This window comes from Pinus tabuliformis, chromosome 2_1 (assembly GCF_031772625.1).
Source record: "Pinus tabuliformis cultivar Carrire ecotype Pingquan chromosome 2_1, CPIR1, whole genome shotgun sequence".
Classification (NCBI taxonomy): Eukaryota; Viridiplantae; Streptophyta; class Pinopsida; order Pinales; family Pinaceae; genus Pinus; species Pinus tabuliformis.
This window is the reverse complement of record NC_142299.1, coordinates 844,925,498-844,951,712: the sequence shown is the minus strand read 5'-3', so window position 1 is coordinate 844,951,712 and position 26,215 is coordinate 844,925,498. Positions and strand designations below refer to the sequence as shown.

The following is a 26,215-nucleotide window of genomic DNA, read 5'->3' as shown; positions in this document are numbered from 1 at the left end:
TCTATCTAATTTTTCTGAGTTGCAGGAAGGTTATTGACTCGGAGTTGCTTTGAAACAGTATTTCTTAATTTATTGTTGTTGATTTGGACAATTCCAATATGAAAAGGGAACAGTCTCCTTAGGTATAAGATATGAAAATTTCAATGGGTCTTGATTCCACAAAGTTGAATGAAAAATACATCAACAAAGCATGCAGTATTTTGTTCACTACTAATATTAGTTCTCTGGATTTTATCAGGTGAAAACGGCTGAGACAGGATATATGTCTCGAAGATTGATGAAAGCCTTGGAAGACCTTTCAACTCACTATGATGGGACAGTACGCAATGCAAGTGGTGGGATTGTCCAGCTTTTATATGGGGATGATGGTATGGACCCAGCTCATATGGAAGGAAACGATGGCGCTCCCTTAAATATGGATCGTTTACTAATGAAAACAAAGGTCAGTAGTTTATTCAACATATACGAGGTTTGAGCTACAAATATTTATTGTATAATTCCTATCACATTTTGTTGATTACCATGCAACGAGGAAAGATTCTCTGTATTGAGCTTTTGGTTTAGATTGTTTAAGTACTTTACACATTGTTACAACTTTTCTGTAGGCTACATGTCCTCGAAAAGGATCTTGTGCATTATCTCTGGTTGAAATTTCAAGGAAAGTAGAAGATAGATTGCTAATGCATGACATGCAACTTGAAGGAGGTTGCTCTGCTGCCTTTAGTCGTTCACTGTCAGAATTTTTTGGAAAGTGCATTTCTTCTATAAGACACACTAGATCTCTACTTGGGTTGCCCATGGATGCCAATGGTGAACATGGCTCTTCAGTTTTGGAACGAATTGCAGCAGAGATTTCTGGCTTAACTCCTCGGCAATTTCAGGTAAGCCCATCCTTCAAGCACAGTTGTGTTTGAAATAGTTTGAAGCACAGGTGACCATTATTCCAAGCCAAAACCCTCTTGAAGGTTCCCATTTAGCACAATCTATGCTGTCTTAAGTAATTGATTATGCTATTATTTAGTTATTTTGCTCTTAATGTAATCTTTTCTATTTAGTAGCAGTGTGAATTGGTTATTATTTGGTGAACATGACATGTACTCTTCAGTCTTGACCTGCCGCTTCACATAAAATTTATGAGTTCTTAATATAGAGTTTTGTATGTAGATCATTGTGCGGGACTTGGGGCAATGACTTCATAGTGAGGGGGTAGAGCTCAAGCTTTACTTTGGCTTTTGACTTATCATTCATATCCATTCATTTTCTTTTGTATTTTGAACTTTATATCTTGGTTTTTTCCCCTTTTTATAAAAGCTGCATCAACCTTGAGCATTCAAGTTGCTTTTTCTCATGGGATTATGAAGCATGAACCTAGATGTGTGAGCTAAGTCATAGGACACGTCATTAGGGGCCCCGTGTCCCGTATTTTGTGTGTCGGACACAACACAACCCATAAAATGTGTCTGACATGTTTTTGAATGTGTCCTAAAATCAAGATAGGTGTTTGGGATGTGTTGGACTCATTACCTTGTTGAATTTCCACGATCTTGGGTCTAGGTTAGAATCTTAAAATCTCTGACACTACCAAACCAAGAATCTCAACAAGAATTACTTTGCACAACAGAAAATATAAAGCAGTAAATTACATGCGCACAAGTATACACAATTTTTAACAAATATTGTACAATAATGTACAACCCAATCTTCGTTATATTAAGCCAATCTAAATAATACAACAATCTATGGTATACTAGATACAATGGAAAACTTCGCTGCAGCTTCTATGTTGTATCTTGTCCTGCTGGTCCTTTGCTCCCGAACTGCTCACTAGTTGCCCCTTAGTCCTTCAAAGGACAACACATTGAGACTCCAGTAGGGATGCCACCAAGCATTGTTTCAAGTCACTTCTGCTGCATGTACACAAGCTGATCCAATTTTCTCTCTAGTTTGGCTAATTCCCAAGCTCCAATCTGCTAGGCTAGCAGTCACTTTTGTCCATCAAAGTGTTGCACTTTCGACACCAATTTCGAACTCTTCTTCGCCACTTCAAGATAGCTTGTCTAGGACTGCTTTGGGTAGCCAAGATGATGCCCTCCACTGTTAGTTTTTGTAGCATCGGATGTGTTCTAGCCACGACATTTTGTGGAGAGGCTAGTGTTAGAGTCAGTCTTGAGCCCTCCATCAATGATCAAAACTCTTTGCATTTGCATAGGTAGGTGTCTCATCAGTGTCATGTTTTGCATTCCATTAGGCATGCCATAACCCTGATGGAGGAGCTGGTGTCTTTGTGCCCCTCTTGGCATTGCTGGATCAGGTCATATCAGTCATTAAGCTCTTTCAAAGCTTGTCTTGTTTTGTCTTGAAGTCAATTCCTAGGTCTAGGGTTTTGGTCATTTATCTGTACAAGGTCATGTCTCTGAAAGTTCATAAGTGCTTAGCAAGCCAGAGGGAGGATTGTAAAGATGTTTCTTTGATATTCTTATCTTGTACAGTTCATTTTCACCTTGGATTTAAAAACTCTGTTTTTAAACCCAAGGTCATTTTAAATTTTTGTAAAAGGTGATGAAATTTCAAAAAGACTTCAAAAGGGCAGCAGTAACCCTGGTCCCCTTGCCAAGATCCCTCAGATGATCTCCCTGCAAAAAGAATCAAGTCAAAGCACTAAAAGAGTCAATTTCAGGACAAAGGAAGCCAAAAAGTCAGTTTTAAAAAGTGTCAATGAGAAAACTTTAGAAAGTGGGTTTGAGCATGAAATTTTTTCAAATGAAACCTATAAACACTCAATCTCCCTCCTTTTACTCTCATTGTGCATCCAAGGCATTGAGGAGTGAGAGTGAGCAAGTATTCAAGAGTTTTGGGCAAAGTCTGGTCGAATTCGGGCTCAGGACATGTGCGCGACCCGTCAGCGCCATTTCCGCAGTGCATTTTGTAACGGGCGCGACCCGTCAAGCGCGCGCGACCCGTTGGGCGTGGCGCGCGACCCGTCAAGGTTTCCCCTGCAAATTCAATTCGAAACCGTTCAAACTCCCTCAAATCTTCAAGATTGTTCGAGGTAGGCCCTCTACACTTCAGGTTGGATGGTTGGACTCTTGAGGGAGAAGCTATCATTGTATTATTCACTGTATCTCTGCAATTTTTGGCTAAGGAAGACCAGGGTTTTGCAGTCCTCTTTGGGATTCTTGTGGACTCATGTGTTGATGGTGTGTTTCTCAATGTACTTGTAAACTTGTTATGTGATTCATTTCCCTTTCTTTTACTTCTGCACATTAAACAAATGAAGTGTTAAAGTAAGAATTCATGCCTGCCATGCTCTGCTTTTAAGTTTGTTTAATTTCAATGTTTTCTACTGTCTAAAGAGAATTCGAAGCTATTGTTTGCTCTCTTTAGCTCTTCATTTTTCTTTCCTGACCATCCACCTCAGTTAAAGGCATCAACACTGTCTCCTACCTCGCCCCAAGGAACCCCTTGCAGAAACTGTGTCCAATCCCCACACCCAAAATTGCCCTCTCCTCAATTTGCCACCAAAAACCCAAAAAACCCCAAATCAAACCTTTTGATCAGTTTACTAGCCTAAAATCAGTGTTACCTTATTGGTCATCTCATCTATTGAAGATTTTACCGAGATAGACCGGAGAGAGCCTTCTCCTGCCCCGTAGGGCTAGCTACGAGGCTAAATGGTTTGATGTTGCCTTGAAGTTTACCTTTCTCAGCCTGAGGTGAAATTTCAAGCGCTAACAGCTAGAATAAATGATATCTCAGAAATCCAGAAATCGCTTATGGAAACTCCACCTAGAGATGACTTAATTAGATTATTAGTCATTTTTAAATATTTCTTAAGTCTAAAGTTAGGGAATATGACTAATTAATCAAAATTAATTAAGTTATGGTGTGAATCTTCTAGAAACTCACACAGATCGATTCCAAGGTGATCATAGCCATCGATTATGTTTTAATCTTGGCCGTTGGTGCTCTAACAAAGGAATATAAGAGGAGGTCGATGTGGTGATGGGGAATACACTTGTAGAGTTCAATTTCATGAGCAGATCGATTTGCTGAGTAGCAACAATCAGTTGCCGGAGAGAGAGCCAGTGAGATTGAAACAGTGAGAGGGGGGCAGGGATAGTGAAGTTGGAGGAAGATTTCCTGATCTGGTGAGTGCATTTGCAGAGAGGCAGAGGAACCACTTAGAGGCTGACGCTGGGGTAGCGTGGTAGCCTCTAGAGGCAAGGTCGAATTGCTGGGAGAGTTTGACATTTTTAGCTCCAGAGGCCGGGAAGGAATCCCATAGTGCCAGAGAAGCGTCTTTTGGCTTAGCAGGAGGTAAAATGACTTCATCAGAGTCCAGTCCAAGGGTAGGTGTCCAGCCAGCTACGCAGAGTAGCGCAGAGGCAGACACAGAGACTCAGAAGGCTGAATTCTGAAGGCAAGTTTTGCCGGGAGATTGCCTGTGGGGTGAGGGAAATTCCTCACTAAATTTTTGCCTGTATTTTCTTTGCAGGATTGCCAGTATTTGACATCCACAATATTGTACTTAGCTTTCACTACTGCTTAATAAAAACCCTCAGTTGCTGCACCAGTTTTCCTGAGTTGGGTTTTTCCGGGGACATTTGTCCAAAATTAATTGTCATTTTATGTGTGCGCTAGAATTCCTTCCAATGTTTATTTCTTCAACAGTTTATTTGTGTAGGTTGCAGTGTGATTGATTCAGTATTCGCTGTAGCTCACAATAAATAAATTGTTAAATTTAATTAACAATTAGTAGAATTATTTCCGGTTGCTGCAATAGGATTTCAGAAGTGAAATTTTCACATCCACCAGACCAATGGCACCCAATTCTTCACTGCAAGATCTGCACCTATGAAGGCTCCCGATCACCAAATCAAGCCTCCAAATTGGCTCCCACAGGCTGCTACAATAATCGATCCAAAATAGGTCATAAACTATGACCCAACACAAGGCATAAACTGCTGCTCCAAGTCTGCTTTGCTGTTGTTATGACAGTGACTGGTTAGGGCATCATAGGCACACTGCAACAACCCTAAACAAGCACCCAAACAACCCTTAATCTCTGCGGCCCTACTAAGGAAGAGTCCTCCACATACATACTGTTGTTCTGGGCACAAATCTGCCCCAAAACCTCTCCATGCTGCCCTTATTTTGAAGTGGTTAAGCCTGCGGCCTACCACAGTCGTCACTGTCACCTACAACCCACCCAAAACATAGTTCCCTTACCTTGTTTGCTACCCAACAGACTTGCCTTTGACCTACGTTTAGCCCTTGACACACTCGGCCTTCCTGCAATAGAAACCAACCCTTAAAACTGTTATGTAAAAATTATTTAAATTTTAGGTTATTTAGATGAAAGGGCATGATCATAAGATCATGAGATCATGCCCTTTCCCCAAAGGGTGCCCATGGCGGTTTATAAGCCAGGGACCCTCACTGTAAACAATCATCATTCAATTTATTAATAAATATTTATTTAACCCTGTTTATTATCGAAGTTATTCACTTCATCTGGTATCAGAGCTAAATCATCCTCGACTCACTATCTCCAAGTTTTTTTTACTATCACGTTTTCACCGCTTCTACCACCAAGGCTTGTCAACATTTCTCACAACCGTCCCCATTGTTAGCACTTCCGCTGTTTTTTTCACCCATGCTATCCCGCTGTTCTGCCCAGCTCCATCGTCCGATTGTTATCCGTCAACCCCCGCTCCCCCACTACTTCGTTCCTCTACACCTCCAACCCACGTCCACCTCACTTCTTTCGCCTTTTCGATGCTACTGTACTCACACCGTGGTCCCTCCTCCATTGCGGTAGGCTTGTGGTGATATCTGCACAGAGGTCAAACGATCTGACGGGAGGTGACCGTTCAGTCAAATGTGACTCTACGCAGCGTACGATATATATATATATATATATATATATCTATATATATATAATATAATTATCTATATAAGTATATATAATACATAACTTAGTTATAAGTTATAAGTTACATATATAACGTTAATTTAATTAATTAAATTTTTTAATTAAAAAAATTTATGTCATATAATTAAATTAATTAATTTAGTTTAATTATTTAAAAAAAAAATTTAAGCTGGCAGATAAATATACGCCACCACAAACTCGCTCAATGTCGACAATGTCAATGGCCGATTTTAATAAAAAATTGATTGAAGTGGAGAATAAGATGACTAACAACTCTGATGATGTCAATACGAGACTAAGCGATCTCGAGGGTAAGTTTAGTAGGCAGTCTAATGATATCAAGAGGCTTCAGGATATGACGAATCGAATAGAACAACAGATGAATCAGAATAAGAACCAGTCCGAATTGAACCAAAAACAGGCCTTGGCAATGCTCAATCTCTTGTGTAGAAAGCCGAATATTACACCAGAACAACTACTCGAAAATGATGAAGAAAATCAAGAGCACTATTCATCAAACTCAACAAAATCAACAGATTCTCATAAAGCTGAATCTCCAAAAAAATCAGCGACACCCCACCAAGAAATTAGTAACGCGACTCTTGCAAATAAGCAACTTTGGGATACCTTTACCAATCAACACCCCTTTTTCGCTCAACCATTAGCGACATACTAGCGAAGGGCAAAAGTCGAGATGCCTAAATTCGATGGAAACGAATAAAACAATGTTGCATGGATAAATAAAGTAGAAGAATACTTTGAGATATATGACATCAATGATGACGACGAAAAGCTCAAGCACGCATCCATGAAAATGGAAGGAGAAGCATATAATTGGTATATGTGGTGGAAAAAGACGACACACGCCATTAGTTGGAGAAAATTTAAGGATGCATTCTTTAAAATATTCCAAGGTGTAAAGGAAGAAGAGTTCTTTTCAACACTCATCAAATTACGACAAAAAGGAAGTGTGGACGAATACACTTAAGAATGGGAGACCTTAGTAACACGAGTATCTGGGTTATCAGAGTCTCGTCTAATTCAATCATACATCTCTGGACTTAAAACCCATTTAAAAGTAGAACTTGAGATGCATGACATTACATCAACAAAAGTAGCAAGACGAAAAACAAAAATTGCTAAAAAGAAATTTGAAGAAATATTTTGGTCAAAATCGGAAAAAGCATATTCAAGACGAAGAGTACCCCAGTCTATGGAATCGAACAATTCAAGATACGTTCCACCACATCGTCGTGAAGATGAAAAATCTAGTGTGGAAAAACAATGGATAAAAGAAGGCAAATGCAAACGCTGTGGTGAGAAGTGGGACCCCAAACATAGGTGTGCTAAGGGAAAAGAATCAAAGAACCTATATAATTGTGAAGCAACTAATGATTCAAACAGTGAAGACTCTGATATAGAAGATACAGAAGATGCCCCAGAATTCTCACCAGAATTAGATGACGGAAGTATTCCGCAAGTGTCACTATCAACTATGACAGGTATATCACAACCTCAGACCTTAAAGTTAAAAGGACACATAAAGAATAACAACGTAGTGGTTCTCATCGACTCTGGTAGCACAAACAATTTTTTAGATGCAACCGTGGCAAAGAGACTCAATATTTTTTCATTTCCCTTACCAAACATGAAAGTGATGGTAGCTGATGGTAAGAATATTGAAAAGGTGGGGAAATGCCATAAGGTCAAATTGCATATTCAAGACTTTAATTTAGAGTCTCCGTTCTTCACGGTACCATTAGGAGGAGTAGATGTAGTCTTAGGTATCCAATGGCTACGAACCTTAGGTACTTATGCTGCCAACCATCAAGTACAATTCATAAAATTCAAATGGGGAGGTCAGAAGTACAAATTACACGGATTCCAAGCACCAGAGAATCAAATTGTATCATCATCTCAGATGATGAAGATGATTCGAAAAGGAGCACCCGCTTATGTAGTACAATGTCACCAATTGGAAATGTTAGCTGCAAATATGACCAACGAAGAGTCACCAGAGATACAAGATCTAATTCAGAAGCATGAAAAAGTATTTCAAGACCTACCTATGAAAATGCCTCCTAATAGGCAAATTGAGCATATGATAGAAGTCAAAGCAAGGTCAGACCCCGTCAACATCAAGCCATATCGATATCCACATCACCTAAAGATGGAAATTGAGAAATTAATCCAAGACCTTTTAAAGTGTGGGATCATCTCGAAATGTAAAACTCCGTATGCTGCTCTAGTGGTATTAGTAAGGAAGAAGGATGGTTCATTCAGGCTATACATTGATTATAGAGGATTGAACAAAATAACAATTAAAAACAAGTTCCCAATTCCATTTATCGACGAAATGTTGGATGAGCTACATGGCGCAAAATACTTCTCAAAATTGGACTTAAGGTCAGGCTACTATCAAATCAGGATCAGATTGGAAGACGTTCCAAAAACGACATTTCGAACACACGAAGGTCACTATGAATTTAAAGTAATGTCGTTTGGGTTAACCAATGAACTAGCAATGTTTCAAGCAACTATGAAAGAATTATTTCGTCCACATCTTAGGAAGTTTGCATTAGTAATCTTTGACGATATTTTAATTTATAGTAAAACTTGGAAAGAGCACTTACAACATCTGGATAAAGTTCTTACACTACTAAAAGAGCATCAATTTTATGCAAAAAAATCCAAATGCACCTTCAGAAAGGAAGAAGTAGAATACCTTGGACACATTATATCCCATGAAGGCGTAAAGGTGGACCCTAATAAAATCAAAGCTATAAAAGAATGGACCAAACCTGTTAATGTATCCAAGCTAAGAGGGTTCTTAGGTTTGACTGGATACTACCGAAGGTTTATTAAAAACTATGCACATATAACTGCGCCTCTGACAAACCTTTTAAAGAAGAATTCATTTCTATGGGATGAGGAAGCAGGAAAGTGTTTTGAAAAATTAAAGGAAGTTATGTCTAATGCCCCCGTATTGGCAACACCAGATTTTTCTAAACCATTTATCATTGAGTGTGATGCTTCCGGATTCGGTATAGGTGCAGTATTAATGCAAGAAGGGCATCCAATAGCTTTTGAAAGTAGGAAGCTCAATAAAAGAGAACACCTCAAGTCCACATACAACAAAGAAATGCTCGCTATTATGCACACACTAGCTAAGTGGAGGCAATATCTTTTGGGAAGTAAGTTTTCCATTCGAACAGACCATAATAGTCTCCAACACCTCCTTCAACAAAAAACACTTTCTTAAGAACAAAAGAAATTGATTGAAAAAATTGCTGCCTTTGACATGGAAATATTACATAAAAGAGGAAAAGACAATGTAGTAGCAGATGCCTTATCCAGGAAAGATGAAGAACCAACACTACTTGCAATCTCGGTTGTTGTTCCTGAATGGCTTAACGAAATTTGAAGTGAGTATGCCAAGGATCCAGAAATAACGAAAATAATCAATAACCTTCCCAACAACTCAAAATTTGAGTGGAAGAATGATATTCTATGGTATAATGGAAGAATCTATCTAAATGCAAATTCCAAGTTTAAATGTAAGATACTTAAGGAGTCACATGACCCACCGTCAGTTGGACATGTAGGATTCTTTAAGACTTACTACAATGCACGTTAATCCTTCTTTTGGAAGGGAATGAGTCGCAATATTCAGAAGTATGTAGCAGAGTGTGACACATGTCAAAGGAATAAAAATGAAAATATTACGACACTGGGATTACTTCACCCTTCAAAACATTCCAAATCAGAAATGGGAAGAAATTTCGATGGACTTTATTGAAGGATTACCAGTATTTGAAGGCAAGGACAAGATTTTCATAGTAGTCGACAGACTCACCAAATATGCTCACTTTATGGCAATAAAGAAATCATACTCAGCGAAAGAAATTGCTGAAATATTTTGCAAAAATATATATAAGTTACACGGTTTTCTGAGAGTCATTGTGAGTGATAGAGATGCCAAATTCAAGGGTAATTTCTGGAAGGAGTTGTTCAATCACATAGGAACCTACCTAAATATGAGTTACGCTTATCATACTCAAACAGATGGACAAATAAATGTTGTCAATAAAGGTTTGGAGGCCTACCTACATTGCTACGCTACATAAAAACAAAATAAGTGGGCTCAATGATTACATATCGCTGAGTGGTGGTACAATTCTACTTATCATACGTCAGCAAAAATGATGCCATTCCAAGCTTTGTATGGGTATGAACCCCCAAAATGGAAGGATCTAGCTGTTGTCCAGACAAATCTACCTGTTGTTAAAGATCAACTAGAAGAAACCCAAAAAATCGTCCAAATATTAAAAGAAAACTTGAATAATGCAAGGAATCGTATGAAGCAACAAGTAGACTGAAACATAACCTAAAGAGAGTTTGAATTCAGAGAATGGGTGTTTGTTAAGCTCCAACCATACAAACAATTATCCTTAAAATAGAAAGGAAAAAACAAATTGGCACCAAAGTTCTATGGACCTTATCAGATCAACAAAAAGATTAGCCAAGTTGCGTATGGTTTAAACCTCCCAGAGAAAAGTTGTGTTCACAACGTCTTCCATGTCTCCTGTCTTAAAAGGGCACTAGGCGACCATCAATCAGCGCAAACAACGCTTCCATCCTTGGATGATGAGGGAAGGGTCATTCTAGAACCAAAAGGTATTTTATCTGCTAGAGAAAGAAAGCTTCGACATCGTACAATCAAGGAATATCTGATCAAGTGGAAGGACTTACCCGAAGAAGAAGCTTCTTGGGAGAATGAATCATTTTGTCAACAATATCTGTCGTTACGTATGCTTTGAGGACAAAGCATTTTTTCGAGAGGAAGGAAATGTTATGTAAAAATTATTTAAATTTTAGGTTAGTTAGACGAAAGGGCACGATCATAAGATCATGCCCTTTCTCCAAAGGGTGCCCATGGCGATATATAAGCCAGGGACCTTCACTGTAAACAATCATCATTCAATTTATTAATATATATTTATTTAACCTTGTTTATTATCAAAGTTATTCACTTCAAAAACAGATACTAGAAGGCTCGACGATGCCTTCTTTTCCTCGCTGAAGTTGCCTCCTTCCCGCGGCCTCAACACAAATTTATTTGCACCCTTGGCCGAGTTCCTTAGCTCCTAAACACTACCTTTATGTTGCACTTGTTGGATGCCTAAAGTGTCCTCCAACTCCTTATATTTATACACTAATAGACGGGCTCCTCCAACGTCATTCTTGGGCTGTCCAACTTGTCAAGAGGCTTATTTGGCACAAGTCAACCTTGACACTTAAGGTGAAACCCCACTCATGACCTTCAAAAATTCATATCTCCCTTTCTACTACTCAGAATCAGATGATTCTCATTGCATTAGATTAGTCTCGCCGAGAGCCATCATCCTTATCCATCACATGTCAAAATGTGCTCATGGTTTTGGCCCAAATCTTGATGGGTGCAAAACCAATACCTTGGGTTCCAAGCCCACAAGTGACTCTTGTGATGCTTTGTCCTCCAATCCCCAAACCCTAGGGCTAGGAGTACATCACAAGCTACTAAAAGAATCAACATACCTAACGTGTCGTGATTTTAGGACACGTGCCCCACTAAAATTCCAAAGTAAAAAGCATTGCATCTTGATTTTTTTTCAATTTTTTTGTCAATTTTGTGTATGTCCGTAAAGCATTAGCCAACATGGATCTTAATGACCCAGTGCTAAATGTTAGAAATGTAACTAGTTTTGTTCTTCATAATTGTTATTGTACTCATTTCAATATGTATATCTTGCTAATAGTATTCTAGCCAAAAGCATGTTCTTCATGCTTCTAGGGTTTGTTAGGTGATAGGATTTATTGTCATGAGTCAAGAGAGTCAACACCATGATTATAAGACCCTTCCGGGAAAAATATACCTTGTCAAAGAATTTATTGAGTCTAGAAAGTCTTGGAAACCTTCAAAGTACAAGTCAGCCTTGGCAACTACAAATCAGCTTGTTGACCACTACGTGTCAACGACCCATAGCAATACAACCCCTTTTTTCACACAAGGGATAACACTTGATTGATGTATTTGTGCCGTCCAACGATCATCATCAACTTGACATCCAAGATGTTATGTAAACCCTTTTTCCATGTGTATAATGTAAATAATTTCAGCAGATCTGTGTCATGTATGTAACGACCTAGGTAAAATTACTTTTCTAGTGACGATTTCCATTTTGGGAGGTTTTTTGTCTCACGGATCCATTCTCAGATGGACAACACAGTTTTCCTCCTGTCTTACCCCAAAGCTGGAATGGATTTTGTCGCTAGGATCTTTGGCAAATCCTAGTGTTTTAGATCGGGTCTATGTAAAAGTGATTTAGGAATAATCCTAACTATTTGGTTAGGTTATTTTGTTATATATTGCTTGGTTTGTTGGATTATATTTCTATCGCAGAAATGGGTGGTTTGTGAGGGTCTTTTACAAATGGGCTTTCCCCCTTATGATGTAAAAAATATTAAAATCATGATGTAAAGTGTTTTGAGGGTTGGAAAAATAATTTATACCCGAATAGGTTAATTAATTAATTTTTCTGGAAAAAAATTAAATAAAATCCTAAGCCTGAAATTTAATTAATTCTAAGTCTTAGGTAAATTTAAAGTCTCCGAAGGCAAAATTCGTCGGTCCTTAAAAATTAAACTATAAAAGGTCTTGGGACTAAGGTAGATTAATTATTTTGCTAAATTTTAAACCTTTGATCCCTAGGGGTTAAGTCAAAGTCAAATTTTTGGGGAAATTAACTCAAATTTTTTATTTTTGAGTTAATTAAAATGCATTTAATTAAAAATTTTGAATTTACCCAAATATTTCGAAGGATGAGAATGAAAGATATTGTAATCTTCATCAACGATCGAGATTGTTTTGACGAGGATCACTCAAACTAGCCGTTTGAAAATTTATCTTTAAATAGGAAGTCATTTGTCAGTTGATCGATTTGACTTTTTAGCCATGTGCTTAGCAAGAAGCTCTTGTGTAATCTTTTTCTGGATAATAAAGAAAAACTTTGGGGTTAAGTTCTGTTGGTGTTACTCTTCATGGGAATATTGTAAGATGTGTTGTTTTCATGCATAATTTTTTCTAAAGCCATTGATGATAGCTTCTAAAGAGTGATTTGAGTACAGGTATCTTGCTCAGTCGTTGGGGTTTGAATAATAATCTAAATTTTGAACGTAATAGCAGGTATCTCTATTTGTCTGAGTTTTATTATTATTTTCTCGCTCTATTTTTAATGGCTGGATCGAGTTTTGTAGGGAAATCTTGATTTTAGATCTTCGGGTGTTAGGGGAAGTTTTCAGTTGGACCAGCTAACTCTCGATCTGTTTTCTTGGAAGAGCCTAGTTAAATTAGGTCCGGGCTTATCATAATATTTTATTGGTGATACACAAAGGGTCTTGAGTTAATACCTCCTTTAACATTTAAAAATTTAATTCTTTGTGTGGCATAATGGTAGATCTGGTAACGTGGGTTTTTTTGAGTTTTAGTTTTTATAATTGTATATAACGTTTGGGTGTTTTCTTGTTGTCGTGCAACTACAAATTTGAGGAAGAAATTTGTGGAGTCTCCATATCTAGGCCCTGAAGGGTAAGATCTGGATCTCTGAGGTTTATCAAAATAATTTTCTAGGGACATTATTCAAATTTTTTTTAGTCCAAGGGTTTAAAAAGTTTTAAATCTCTAAATTTTTATAAGGGTTTCAAGGAAATCTAAATCAAAAGGATTCAACATTATAATCAAAATTTCTGAAAATGTTTTAAAGGGTTTTCTGGCTACCATTTATCTGTTGACTGAGTTTTCCAAACTACTACCTGGGGTTTCTTTGATTTTTTGCTGCAGAAAATTTCGATTTTTTTAAAGAGAATCCTCTATTCCCCATCCTCTCCCATTCTCCATCTACTGCCTGCAAAACGCTGCTAAAAAAACCAGCTGCGAAAGCTACCCCTCCATTGCTATTGTCCAAGACTGCATTTTTCTTTTTGTTGCAACCTTCAACCCCTACAAAAAACGTTGCTCCATCTCCATTCGAATCCCCTCGTTTTGTTGCCATACCCCTGCTGCAACGCCTAAACCCTCTTTCCTCTTTCCATCCGCAGCTGCCCTCTTGACCTGCGTCCTCTCCCTTCCTTCCAGCTCTTCTCCATTTCTGTGGATTCCGAAAACCCTCCATCGCTGCAGCCTTCTCTCATCTGCGGTCATTCCAAGCTTCAAAACCCGCAGCCATTTCTCTGTGTGTGTCTGCAAAATTCGAAGCCCCTCCCGCTGCCATCTCTCCTCTGCGTGAGATTGCAGCTCCATCGTCCTCGCAGACCTGCAATAAATCCTCGCTCCACCCTTGCCGTCGCTGTTTTCTCCTCCGCTGTCATACCTGCAAGCATATAACTCGTTTTCCTTTTCTTTCTTTTTTGTCTTTATCCTTAGTTTATTTGTTAGGGTTGGGTTTCATGAATTCAATTTTTTTTAATTTTTTGTTTGTTTTTCTTATTTTGTGGATTTGTTTATTTTTGATTTAATTTAGATTTCGTTTTTTGTTTTTGTTTTATGACTTTGCGCTTTGATTTTTTTAGGTTTTATTTTTTGATTTCGTTTGTTTATGTTAGGATTTATTTAATTAAATTTTATTTTTATTTTTGACTTTTCAATTTTTTATTTTTTTTGGTTTTGTTTCACATTTTTATTTTTTGACTCTTTGATTTTTGTTTTGATTTTGATTTCATTTAAAAGCAATCTAAAAAATAAAAAAAATAAAAAAATTTAAAAATAAAATTGGGTGATTTTGAAATTGCTAAGGAATTAAATCAAAAGAGGAATTTGAGCTTTTACATTTAAGAAATTTTTATGTGGCCTACGGCCCATAATTTTTTTAAATTTTAATTGAGGTCTTTTGATTTGATTTTTGGTCACATTAAAAATTTCATTTGCCACATTAAGCATTGCTTCATAAGCTTAGCATTTACCTAAGGGATAATTAACATTCAAATTTAAAGTTCCTTGGTGTTTTTGATGTTAACTACAAAATTTTAATTTTAATGGTAGTGATTTCTCTATTGTCAAGTGCGATTAATGTTTTAAAATTCATATTGACTATAGGAGAAAGATAAATTCTTCTAAGATCTGGGATTTAATTGCTAGAAAATCTTGCATGATAAAGTTTTGGGCGTTGACATTTAATTGTTCATGATTGTCGCTTTGCCACATTTATAAAATGCTCGGGATAACTTGTTTTTGTTTATTTTATGGTTAATTGAATATAAAGGAGCTGGTCTATAATCATTTCTATCTTGTGATTATGTCTTATTTGTATTAATTGTTCAAGCTATCCATCTCAGTTGACCAAGATTTGTTCTAAATTCCTCAAGTTGTCCATTTTTAAGTCTCCTAGAGCCTGTGTTTCACAGGTTGTTCTTATTCATTCACCTTAGGGACTACCCACCTTGACTTGTCTAGGAGAGAGTCTAAACGGAGTGAGTAAGGATTAGAGTGTCAACCCTTACTCTGAGTGTTGTCGCGGTTCCTAGACACTTTGTGTGAGAACATTTTTTTGGCATTGTTGCCGGGAATATTTTATTCCCGGCATTTCAACGACATTTTCCTCATCATTCTTCTCATTTCTCATCTCTCATTTGAGCCGGCAAAGACAACACTTCTTGGCATTGCCACAAGGACCTATTTATTGGAATTTGGCTTTACGACATTTCATCTCATTTTTCTAGCGTCATTTCGTCTCTTCATTTCTCACCATCCTAACTCTCGTCATCTCTCTCATCTAATCCTTTCATCTTCACTTTTTGCACCTGGACATTCCGGTTGGTTTCCTGTTTGGGTGGCGACTCCACTTATTTATTCATTTAATCCTAGACGAGGAGCCCTCCTTGAATATCCATCTGCCTCCATCCACTAACTTTTCGGTTTTGCCTTTGGAAACTTTGTGAGAGATTCATGCTTAAGTGGCGACTCCACTTCTTCCATTTCTTACAAGAATTTCTGCTAGAAGCTCGCTTCTTGTAGATGTTTTGGTTTTCTTGAGCAGGGATCTCTCTCTCTGATATCCATTTGGCCCATCTTTTTCCCGTTAAACAAGTCATCATGGATTTTGACTTGTTTGCTCCTTGTGATTTTACTAATATTCAGGGAGCTCCGCATAGTTATTCTTATGTTTTGGGTGAAGCCATCGATGAATTTCCTCCTTTTCAAGGTAACAATGCTTTTACTGCCGAAACTCACCTTCAGAATGTCAGCCTCTGTATAAGAAAGTGTCACCCATATTCTAAATATGAAGATGTGAAGATGAAGATTTTCATTCTCACCTTATCTGGAGATGCTTTAGATTGGTTTATTAATTTCCTTGATAACACTTTTGATTCTCTACAATCAATCTTTGATGCCTTTGAAGATAGATATGGAGATAAAGAAAAATTCAAAGCGAAAGTTGTAGTAAAGGAAACTATAGAAATTGAAAATAATTTAAAGGAGTTAATTCAAATGGTTAAATACATACAGTTAAATCAAGCTCAAGTAATCAAGAATGCAAAAGTTATTCAGGCTCGACTTATTAAAGATATGAAACTTAATCAAGCAACATTAATAGTTGATCATGCTAGGGAAATTAATTCTATGCAAAGCAAGTTATTAGCCCTAGAGGAAAAGATGACGATCAGGGAATTCAATCATTCAAATCAAGTGACTGCCATGAAAGCAATTTAACAAGAAGAAACAAGTTCGATTTAGAACAGATTGTCGACTATGGATGAAGAAATGACCATCATGATATTCGATTATAATAATCAGTTAGCTACCATCCAAGCAAATAATAAGAAGGAGATAAACTATATGCAAAACTGCTTCATGGGCATGAAAGCAAAGAATGATAAAATTATAAAGGACATGGAAGATGGTTAGATATGCCTTTAGAATAGGTTATTGACCATGGAGGAAAACCATGCCAAGGAAATCAATGCTATGAAGGCTGAACACTCTAGCTAGATGGATGCCATAACAGTGGAAAATATACAGGTACAAAAGTTTTAGCATCGGTTAGAGAATGAAAGAAACAAGGAAACGTCAACAGATCATAAGCCTCCCCGTCTGCTACAGCCAGCTCCATCTTATTATGAGGAGGTCATTTGTTCCATTGAAAAGTGGCTAATTGAAGGTGACTTGGATAAAATGGAAATTGATAAGAATCAGGTTGATGCTTAAATGGTTGATCCACCAGTCATAACAGATCGGGTTCATAAAGAAGCGCAGGTCACAGAAGTCTTGAACATTCCAAATTTTCCATATGAGTGTTTTTCGGATCAAGAAGGAAGTTGTTTGCCGACCACATCATCATCAACATCACAGCCTGCCATAAAGAAAAAACGCAAGAGAAAGAGAATGAGAAAGTGGTTTGATCCATCTGATGGCCGCGAGCAACTTGACTTTCGGATAGGAAAAAGTCCTACCGTATGCAAGGATTGGACATGGCACATCTGAGAAACAACCAACAAATTTGCCTGAAAGTAGGAAAATGCTCAGTATGCACTATATTGAACGCATCTGATGCCATAGGGCATCTTTGTATTGTATTTCTAACCTTATACCCTGTTATTTCAGTATTTTATTTTGTAGTTAGATTTATGTTTTTCATGTTATTAGGATAGTTAATAAATGAAGAGCTTATATCTTTCCTGTGTGTAATGTTATATGATGATTTTTGGGACAACTAAGACCACTAATTATGGAGCAAGCATATAAGCAATTGACCGGGTAAGCTCTAATATAAGGATAACACTAGGCTTAGCTTAGCTCAATGGTAGAAATCACTATATTTGACATAATCTATGCATATTCCATAGTTAAGCTCTTTGTATATGTATTCCATCGACCCTCCCTAAGACCCTAGCACAAATACTCATCTCACTACACTGTGGGGTTCCATTTGGATTTGCTTCATTATACGCATTTATTATCAATTTCAAAATTACGAAGTAGTACCGTGAGGGAAACATGAAAAGAACTCCTATCGGGGAGTGAAATAGAACATGAAACTGTAAGCTCCCAAGTAGTGGGAGGAAAATTAGATCTCTGACCGTGGATGGACACTACTTATGTTATATTGTGTGTTGCGTGGATGTAGATTCTGGATTCTCACATTCCTCTTGTGCAACAACATGTCCCCAAGTAGAGCCAGATGTTTGACTACTACATGTCAACGACCCATAGTAGTACACCCGCTTTTTTCACAAAAGGGATATCACTTGATCGATGTTTCCATGCCGTTTAGCGATCATCATCAACTTGATTTCCAAGATGTTATGTAAACCCTTTCTACATGTGTATAATGTAAATAATCTTAGCAGATCCGTGTCATATATGTAACGACCTAGGTAAACCTACATTTCTAGTGACAGTCTCCATTCTGGGAGGTTTTTTGTCGCAAAGATCCATTCTTGGATGGTCGATAGAGTTTTCCTCCAATTTTACCCCAAAGCTCGAATGAATTTTGTCACTAGGATCTTAGGCGAATCTTAGTGTTGTAGATCGATTCTATGTAAAAGTGATTTGGGAATAATCCTAACTCTTTGGTCAGGTTATTTTATTACAAATTGCTTAGTCTGCTGGATTATATCTGTGTCGCAGAAATGGGTGATTTGTGAGGGTCTTTTACAAATAGGTTTTCCCCTTTATGATGTAAAAAATATGAAAATCATGGTGTAAAGTGTCTCGAGGGTTGGAAAAATAATTTATACCCTCATAGGTTAATTAATGAAATTTTCTGGCGAAAAATTAATTAAAATCCTAAGTGAGAAATTTAATTAATTTTAGGTCCTAGGTAAATTTAAATTCTTCAAAGGAAAAATTCATCAGTCCTTAAAAATTAAACTTTGAAAGGTCTCGGGATTAAGGTAAATTAATTATTTTGCTAAATTTTAAACCTTTGATCCCTAGGGGTTAAGTCAAAGTCAAAATTTTGGGGAAATTAACTCAAAATTTCTATTTTTTGAGTTAATTAAAATGCATTTAATTAAGATCTGGGATTTAATTGATAGAAAATCTTGCATGATAAAGTTTTTTGCGTTGACATTTAATTGTTCATAATCGTCGCTTTGCCACATTTATAAACTGCTCGGGATAGCTCGTTTCTGTTCAGTCTATGGTTAATTGAATATAAAGGCATTGGTCTATAATCATATCTATCTTGTGATTGTGTTTTATTTGTATTAATTGTTTAATCTATCCATCTTAGTTGACCAAGATTTGTTCTAAATTCATCAAGTTGTCCATCTTTAAGTCTCCTGGAGCTTGTGTTTCATAGGCTATTTTCATTCATTCACCTCAGGGACTACCTCCCTTGACTTGTCTAGGAGAGAGTCTAAATGGAGTGAGTAAGGATTAGAGTGACAATCCTTACTCTGAACGTTGTCGCGGTGCCTAGAAACTTTGTGCGACAACACGGCCCAAGGGAGGGAATTTGTCATGTTCCTTTTTCTAGTTTGGCTTACGACCTGGTCAGGATGGACTCCCAAGGTTGGAGGTAGCTAGGTCACACGAGTTGGTTTACTCTATCAACACGCCTAGGGGATTTTGTAGGGGTTTTGAGGAGTTTCTATGAGGTTCGATGGCATTCACTTGGTATATTCCATCAGCCACACCGTTTGCCTTTCGTTTCGGTGCATTTTGAAAACTTTCAAAAATTAGAGTTATTAATGGGCCTGACCCAATTAATTGCACTTGTGGTGGCATTCTGGGAGGTATACTTGAAAGAACACCTTAGTGTAATAGCTCGTTGGAACTGGAATGAGAAGATCTACAAGATGGGATGGTTAGAAGGGAGTTTCAGTGGCCCAAGGAGGCATGGTGGAAAATTTTCCATTTTCCCACATTAAAACGATATTTTAATTGAGGGAAATGTGCTCAATGATTAAAATAATAATAAAATAGGAGCTTCTAGAGGGGTCCATCAGATTTATGAAATAGGAGGAGGAGGCCATTAGAGGACATCTTGGATTTGATATTTGTTCTAGTATGAGAGGTTGAGAACCCGTTTCTCTACTTCATTGGTAGCCGCAGGACAAAAACCCTCGGGTGATTTAGAGAGATTGGGTGAACACTCATGTCCCCTTGGTGAATTCATCTAGAATTCACATGAGATCTTAGAAATGGTAGTTCCATTCAGTTTTGGTAGAGGGCCAGTGCAACATTGGAGCAGATTCTTGAGGCTAGTTTTATCTCAGGCTTCAGTTATATCGGTTGTTTTGGCATGTAAAACCCTAGTTTATATATATATTATAAATAAAGCTGAGATTTCCTTCTACTCATTATTGTTATTTGCAGTTCTATGTTGTTAAATTCTACATGGCAATCTTCTGTCTATTAATGAAAATTTTATCTGAAGTATTTATGAGTTAAAATTTCAAGAAAACCTAATTTTTTTTGCATTTGGAATGTTACAGTGGTAGTAGAGCTGGTTTTCCTGCCAGCATGAGGGTTTTTCTTTTGGAATTGCAAGACCAAATTTATTGTAGGTATTGGAACAATTAATTTATGAATACAAACCCTTGGATCAAAGGGAAATTCTGAAGAAGGGTTTATACATTGTAGTAGAATTTCAAGGAACCGTGATCAACTGATTTTGGCTGGGAACATCATCATAGGGTGTTGAACTTCGATGACTAAAAATTTGCTGCAATCCCAACCCAGTTTTGATTTCACTGTATCACTCCCATTCAGTTAAATTCCCTTTCCCATATAGAATTCTAGCAATGAAATTTTCAGATTAAAACACACGGGATTGTCAACACATGCTGCAAATAAATATGGACATAAACAGACTAGCAACACACCTAAAAATACACATATTTTTGGTCAACTTAGACCCAGGCAAAACCCCTTCAATCTTCTCTAGGGAAAACCTGTTAGAGAGCTCTTCAAATTTATTTATCTTTCAAAATCAGGAAAAATACATTTGCAGACAAAACAAAACAACAAAATACAACTTATCTCTTCAACCCAAAACTCCTTGAAAATCGTGCCTACTTTGCCTCGATTTCCATGCCCACTCGAAGCTGAAAATATGTATTGTACAGATATGGACTATACACACTGTACTATACGGATTTCCGTACGACTGTACGAATTTTTTTCAATTATTTTTTCTCAAAAACTTATGTCGAACGACGTGCAACTCATAGCCATAGTTTTAAAAACCGCTCAGAAAAACCGGTAACCGGTCAAACCGGCCGGTTAGCTAGCTGGCCGGTCTGAACCGGCCTAAAAACCCGGTCAAACCCTTCATTTGCCCAATTTTTGGCCCTAACCGGTGAAAACCGGCCGGTTTAGGACGAAACCGGCCGGTTTGTTACAAACCGGCCGGTTTTGTCCTAAACCGGCCGGTTTTAGGCACAACCACCATAAAGTTAAAAAAACATGTTTTTGACTGTGTTTGAGGGGTTTCGGGGGGGACTAAGGGTGTTTCAACCCTAACAATGTTGGCAATTAATGGTAATGTTAAATTCTTAAAGTAAAAGTGACATTTCCTTTAATTTTCATTTTCATCCTTTTACTTAAATTTTTAACATTACCATGAAATGACTCAGGATGTTTGAGAGTGGTTTCGACCTCATTGGATTTCATATGGAGAAACTAGAATTTTAGATTTCACTCAAAAATTCAGCAGACTTAATGGTTTTCAGGATTTCATGGTTTGGGGGTAAACAATAAATGCAATTAGAGCTCCAAATGATAAGAAAAACTCCTGATCTAGATCCCATTGTGTTGGACGATATTGATCCAACATCAGAATGGGTGGAGGAGACTGAAGAACCTGTGTTTGAGGCTGATTTTGATATCGACATGGCTTTGGCGGGGTATGAAGCAGATTATGTGGTGGCATCAGAACCAGGATCAATAGCGGCATCAAGGAAAGGCAAGGAACCAATGGAAGGCACTATTCATGCAGGTCGACAAACTCGTGCTTCCATTACGTCCACTTCTATTGTCATTGGTGGCATTGATACTGAGGTTGCAGATCAGGCTGAGGCATCCTCAGACTCTGAACCAGATGATGTCTATGTAGCTCCTGATGATGATCTTGTGTCTACTACTAGTAGTGGTAATGAACTTGATGATTGATCATGTGTATACTGTAGACTTGTAGTAGGCCAATGGCCTCATAGCTTGCAACAATGTTTTTGGACTTTATAGGCCATTTAGAGCCTCATTTGTTATGTATTTTGCTATTTTGTTGATGATATGTATTGCACTCGGTGCCATTTTGATGTATTCACCTTTACATGGTATATAAATGAGCAAACTTTGCGTATTTTGTCTCTATTGGCTTGGAATCATGGTTTTACATCTTAAAAATAGTTTTGTTTCATTAAAAATTAATTATTTAATGTATTTTTTTAAAACCGGTTCGTTTAGACCAAACCAGTGCCGGTTAGACCGGTTCCGGTCGGTAAACCGGTTCATTAGGTGGACCGGTCCGGTCACCGGTTCCGGTTTTAAAAACACCGCTCATAGCATTAAATGCTGTTTGAATTGTACTTTCTATTGTCTTTTATGCCTTGATTTCCGTGCCCAACTTTGCCCAAAAATCACTCCTTTAGCTTGCTGCAACACATTTTTCCTTCAAAGCTTTCCTCCAGCTTTTAGCCTTCTTTCTCCAATCCGCTAATGAAAAATGAATGTAGTCTCTCCTTTCTTTTCCCCCTTTTGTTTCCCCAAATGACTTTTGGGCAACCCTAAAATCTAATGGCTTAGATTCATTTAGATCAAGGGATGAGAATAAATGTGCATTTAATTCTCACTTTCTATTTTTTAACTCACCCATTAAATAAAGTACCCACATTGTACTTTATGTCTAAAGTCACTTTTCACTTTATAATTTAACATTGACGTTACCACTTGTAAAGTCACTTTCACTTTATAAAGTCACACTTAGGAAAAGAATTATATTGGATACTTTTCCCTAGGGTAGAGACTAACCCATGGGAAACCACTTGTCTAAGGTGTTGATTTAGGGTAGCATCGGATGTGCTCTAGCCATGAAAATTGGTGGAGAGGCTAAAGCACATGAGATCTCCAAGACTTAGAAATGGTTTGGGGATATTCCATCCGATTAGAGAGATATTAAAATAATTAATATTTTTAATGGGTTCTTATGTCTAAACTTAGGAAAATAAAAATATTAATGGGTATTAATATAAAACTGGATGAGAATGTTCTAAAAGACATGGATCAAGTCAAATCTAATCTTAGCCATTGATTAGAGATTTAATCTCGGCTGTTGAAGACTCAACAAAAAAGTATAAAGAGGAGGCTTGAGGGTTAGTTGGAGATACACCAAGATTGATAAGTTAGTTCGATTTTTTGGAGGGGAGTTTGCTGAGAGAATTTGAACAAGTGATCAGAGTTGCAGCGAGGGGCAGTGGGTGCATAGCAGAGAGGAAAAGATAGTGTCGAAGGACCAGTGTAGAGATTGAGACGCAAAGCCAGCTAGAGCCACGCAGAGGGTCAGAGTGACTGCGTAGAGGCTAGCAGGGCCTGCGTGGGTGACGCAGAAGGCCAGAGAGCCAGCGCAGAGCATCAGAGGGCTGACGCAGGGGGTTTCAGAGCTACGCAGAGGCCAGGAGGGCTGACGCAGAGCCTCAGAGAAGCGTTGGAAGGATTTTCGTGGAGAAGACTTGCTGAATATCTACTTCCGAAGAGAGGTATTACTGCTAGATAGATATCTCTGTTGGGTGAGCCAATTTGGCACCCTAGTTGTACTCAAGAAAGCCGCTTAATAATAAAACTCTTAGAACTACTACACCTATTTTCCCAAGTTGGGTTTTTCAGTATTTATATGGTTAAATAGCTTGTTAAGGAATAAACAAGTAGGTGAAATAAACCAGATAATGCAAGAAGAATTCTAACGTGTTAGACTTAGAAATTTCAACACAAGTTACATTAAAAATCAATACTCCCTCTTACGAAGGAAAGTGTTTCTCACCACACCCATCTTGTCCCTAAAATGGACATGCTTGCCTCTTGGCAAGGACTTCGTGAGAACATCGACCACCTGTTCATCTGTTGATATATACTCCAGCTTCATTGCCCTCTTCTGAACATAGTCCCTGATGAAATGATATCTGATGTCAATGTGTTTTGACCTGTCATGAAACACTGGATTCTCTATGAGTTTAAAGCAACTCTGATTATTCTAGTGAATAACCGTCAGTCTCAACTCCTGATTGAATAGGCCATACAACAACTTGCGAAGCCAAATGGCCTCACAACTAGCCTGGCTAGCAGCCATATACTCAACCTCAGAAGAGCTCAAAGAAACTGACTTTTGGGTTCGACTGAACCATGACACAACTACCAAACCCAATCCGAAGCAACAACCTGAAGTGCTTTTCCTGTCGGAAGCATAGCCTGGCCAATCTGCATCTGTGTAACCTACCAACCTCAATCCATCTCCCCGCCTATAGTCCAAACCATAATCAATAGTGCCCTGCACGTAGCGAATAATGTGCTTTGCAGCTACCCGGTGCACCCTCCTGTGCTCAACCATGAACTAGCTAAGTGTGTTCACTGCAAAGCATATATCTAGCCTAGTGTTGACCAAATACATCAAAGACCCAATAAGTTGCCTATACAATGTGGGATCCACCAAACTAGAATCTGAAGCATGAAGCTTCTTCAAGTTGGTGATCATAGGTGTAGACATGGGTCTACAGTCTACCATGTGAAATCTCCTCAACACATCCACAACATACTGCCCCTACCCCAGAAAGATATGCCCCTCCTCTTGCCATGCCTCAAGCCCCCAAAAGTAATGCATCAACCAAATGTCCTTCATTTCGAACTCCATAGCAAGGTCCTCCTTGCAACCACTCATCAATCTCTTTGCCCTAGTAATGAACAATTCATCAACATACAACACAAGAATGAGTGGATCATCCCCTACAACAATGTAGTATAGTTTAGGATCTGCATCACACTTCGTGAAACCCATTTACTACAAGTAAGTATCAATCCTCAAATACCAAGCTCTTGGAGCTTGCTTAAGTTCGTAGAGTGCTCGCCTTAATCGGTATACATGGGTCTCGCGCCCAAGTACCTCAAAGTCTTGTGGCTGCTCAACATACACCTCCTCCTCTATAACTTCGTTTAGAAATGTGGTCTTCACATCCATCTAATGGATCTACCAACCCATTTCTGCAGCAATAGAAATAAGGGATCAGATAGAAGTGTATTGAGCTACGGGAGAGAAGGTCTCATCATAGTCAACTCCCTCTATTTGTGAGAACCCTCTAGCCACAAACCTCGCCTTGAACTTCTCAATGCTACCATCCACAGCATGCTCGATCTTGTAGAGCCACCAGGAAGTCACAACTGACTTGCCCTCAGGCCTAGGCACCACTTCCCAGACATTGTTCTTAATGATAGAGGCATACTCCACCATAGTCTATCTCCATACCTCCTGGCTGGCAACCTCCTCATAGGTAGTAGGCTCAAAGTCAACAATGCTGGTAGCCTTGGCTACATAACTGCAAAACCGCTCATGTGTTACACTCTCCCTATTCACCCTTTTCAGAGGACCAACAGACTCTACTTCCTTCAATGTGTCTTGAAGCCACTTGGGCCTCCTCTTCCCTGAAGAAGCTTCCCCATAGGGAACCTCATCCTCTTCTGGTGAACCTGAAGGTTTGCCAACTGACCCTGGTGTGCTTGTACCAACACCTGTCCTCGAAGAACCTGTACTGGCACCTGTGCCTGTGTCAACTGCAGTGTCATGTGAACTCTGTACTAGTGGACTCCCTAAAGAAGTGCTTGGTGAACTCGCCACTGGTGCCCCAGATGTCACTGACACTGAAGTATCTTCTGTACTAGTCGATCCAGAACCCTAAGGTCCTGTTCCCTGTACTTGATCTCCCTGTTGAGGAGAAGTCTGTGTAATATCCCGTTTCCGAGATATTCCCCAAACCCCAGTAAACTCCAACCAAATACGTATAAATGATATAATAACCGGGAAGCTCAAAATGAGAAAAATAACAGTGGTGTAACATGTAATAATATAAGCATGAAATATAAGCAAATACTCAAGAAATGCAGAGAGAAATGCTAAGCCATTTTATTATACTGAGTAATAGAATGAGTATAGGAGGTGATCAGAAAGATGGCACCTCGACTTGCATAAGGCAAGTGAAGAAATACACTCAGAATAGCAAAGGAATGGCCTCTTTCTGAACTGTATCCAAGCTGCTGGA

At 38.3% G+C, this 26,215-nt stretch overlaps 1 protein-coding gene across 6 annotated transcripts in view; it reads left to right on the top strand.

The window, feature by feature from the left end:
• LOC149203292 (DNA-directed RNA polymerase III subunit 1-like) overlaps positions 1 to 26,215 on the top strand; it is a 450,745-nt gene that overhangs the window by 251,622 nt on the left and 172,908 nt on the right. For all 6 annotated transcript variants that reach the window (XM_089403379.1, XM_089403376.1, XM_089403378.1 and 3 more), the window contains exons 19-20: positions 239 to 442; positions 606 to 881. In XM_089403379.1, the coding sequence (XP_089259505.1) occupies positions 239 to 442; positions 606 to 881 (480 nt within the window). The remainder of the gene's footprint in view (positions 1 to 238; positions 443 to 605; positions 882 to 26,215) is intronic.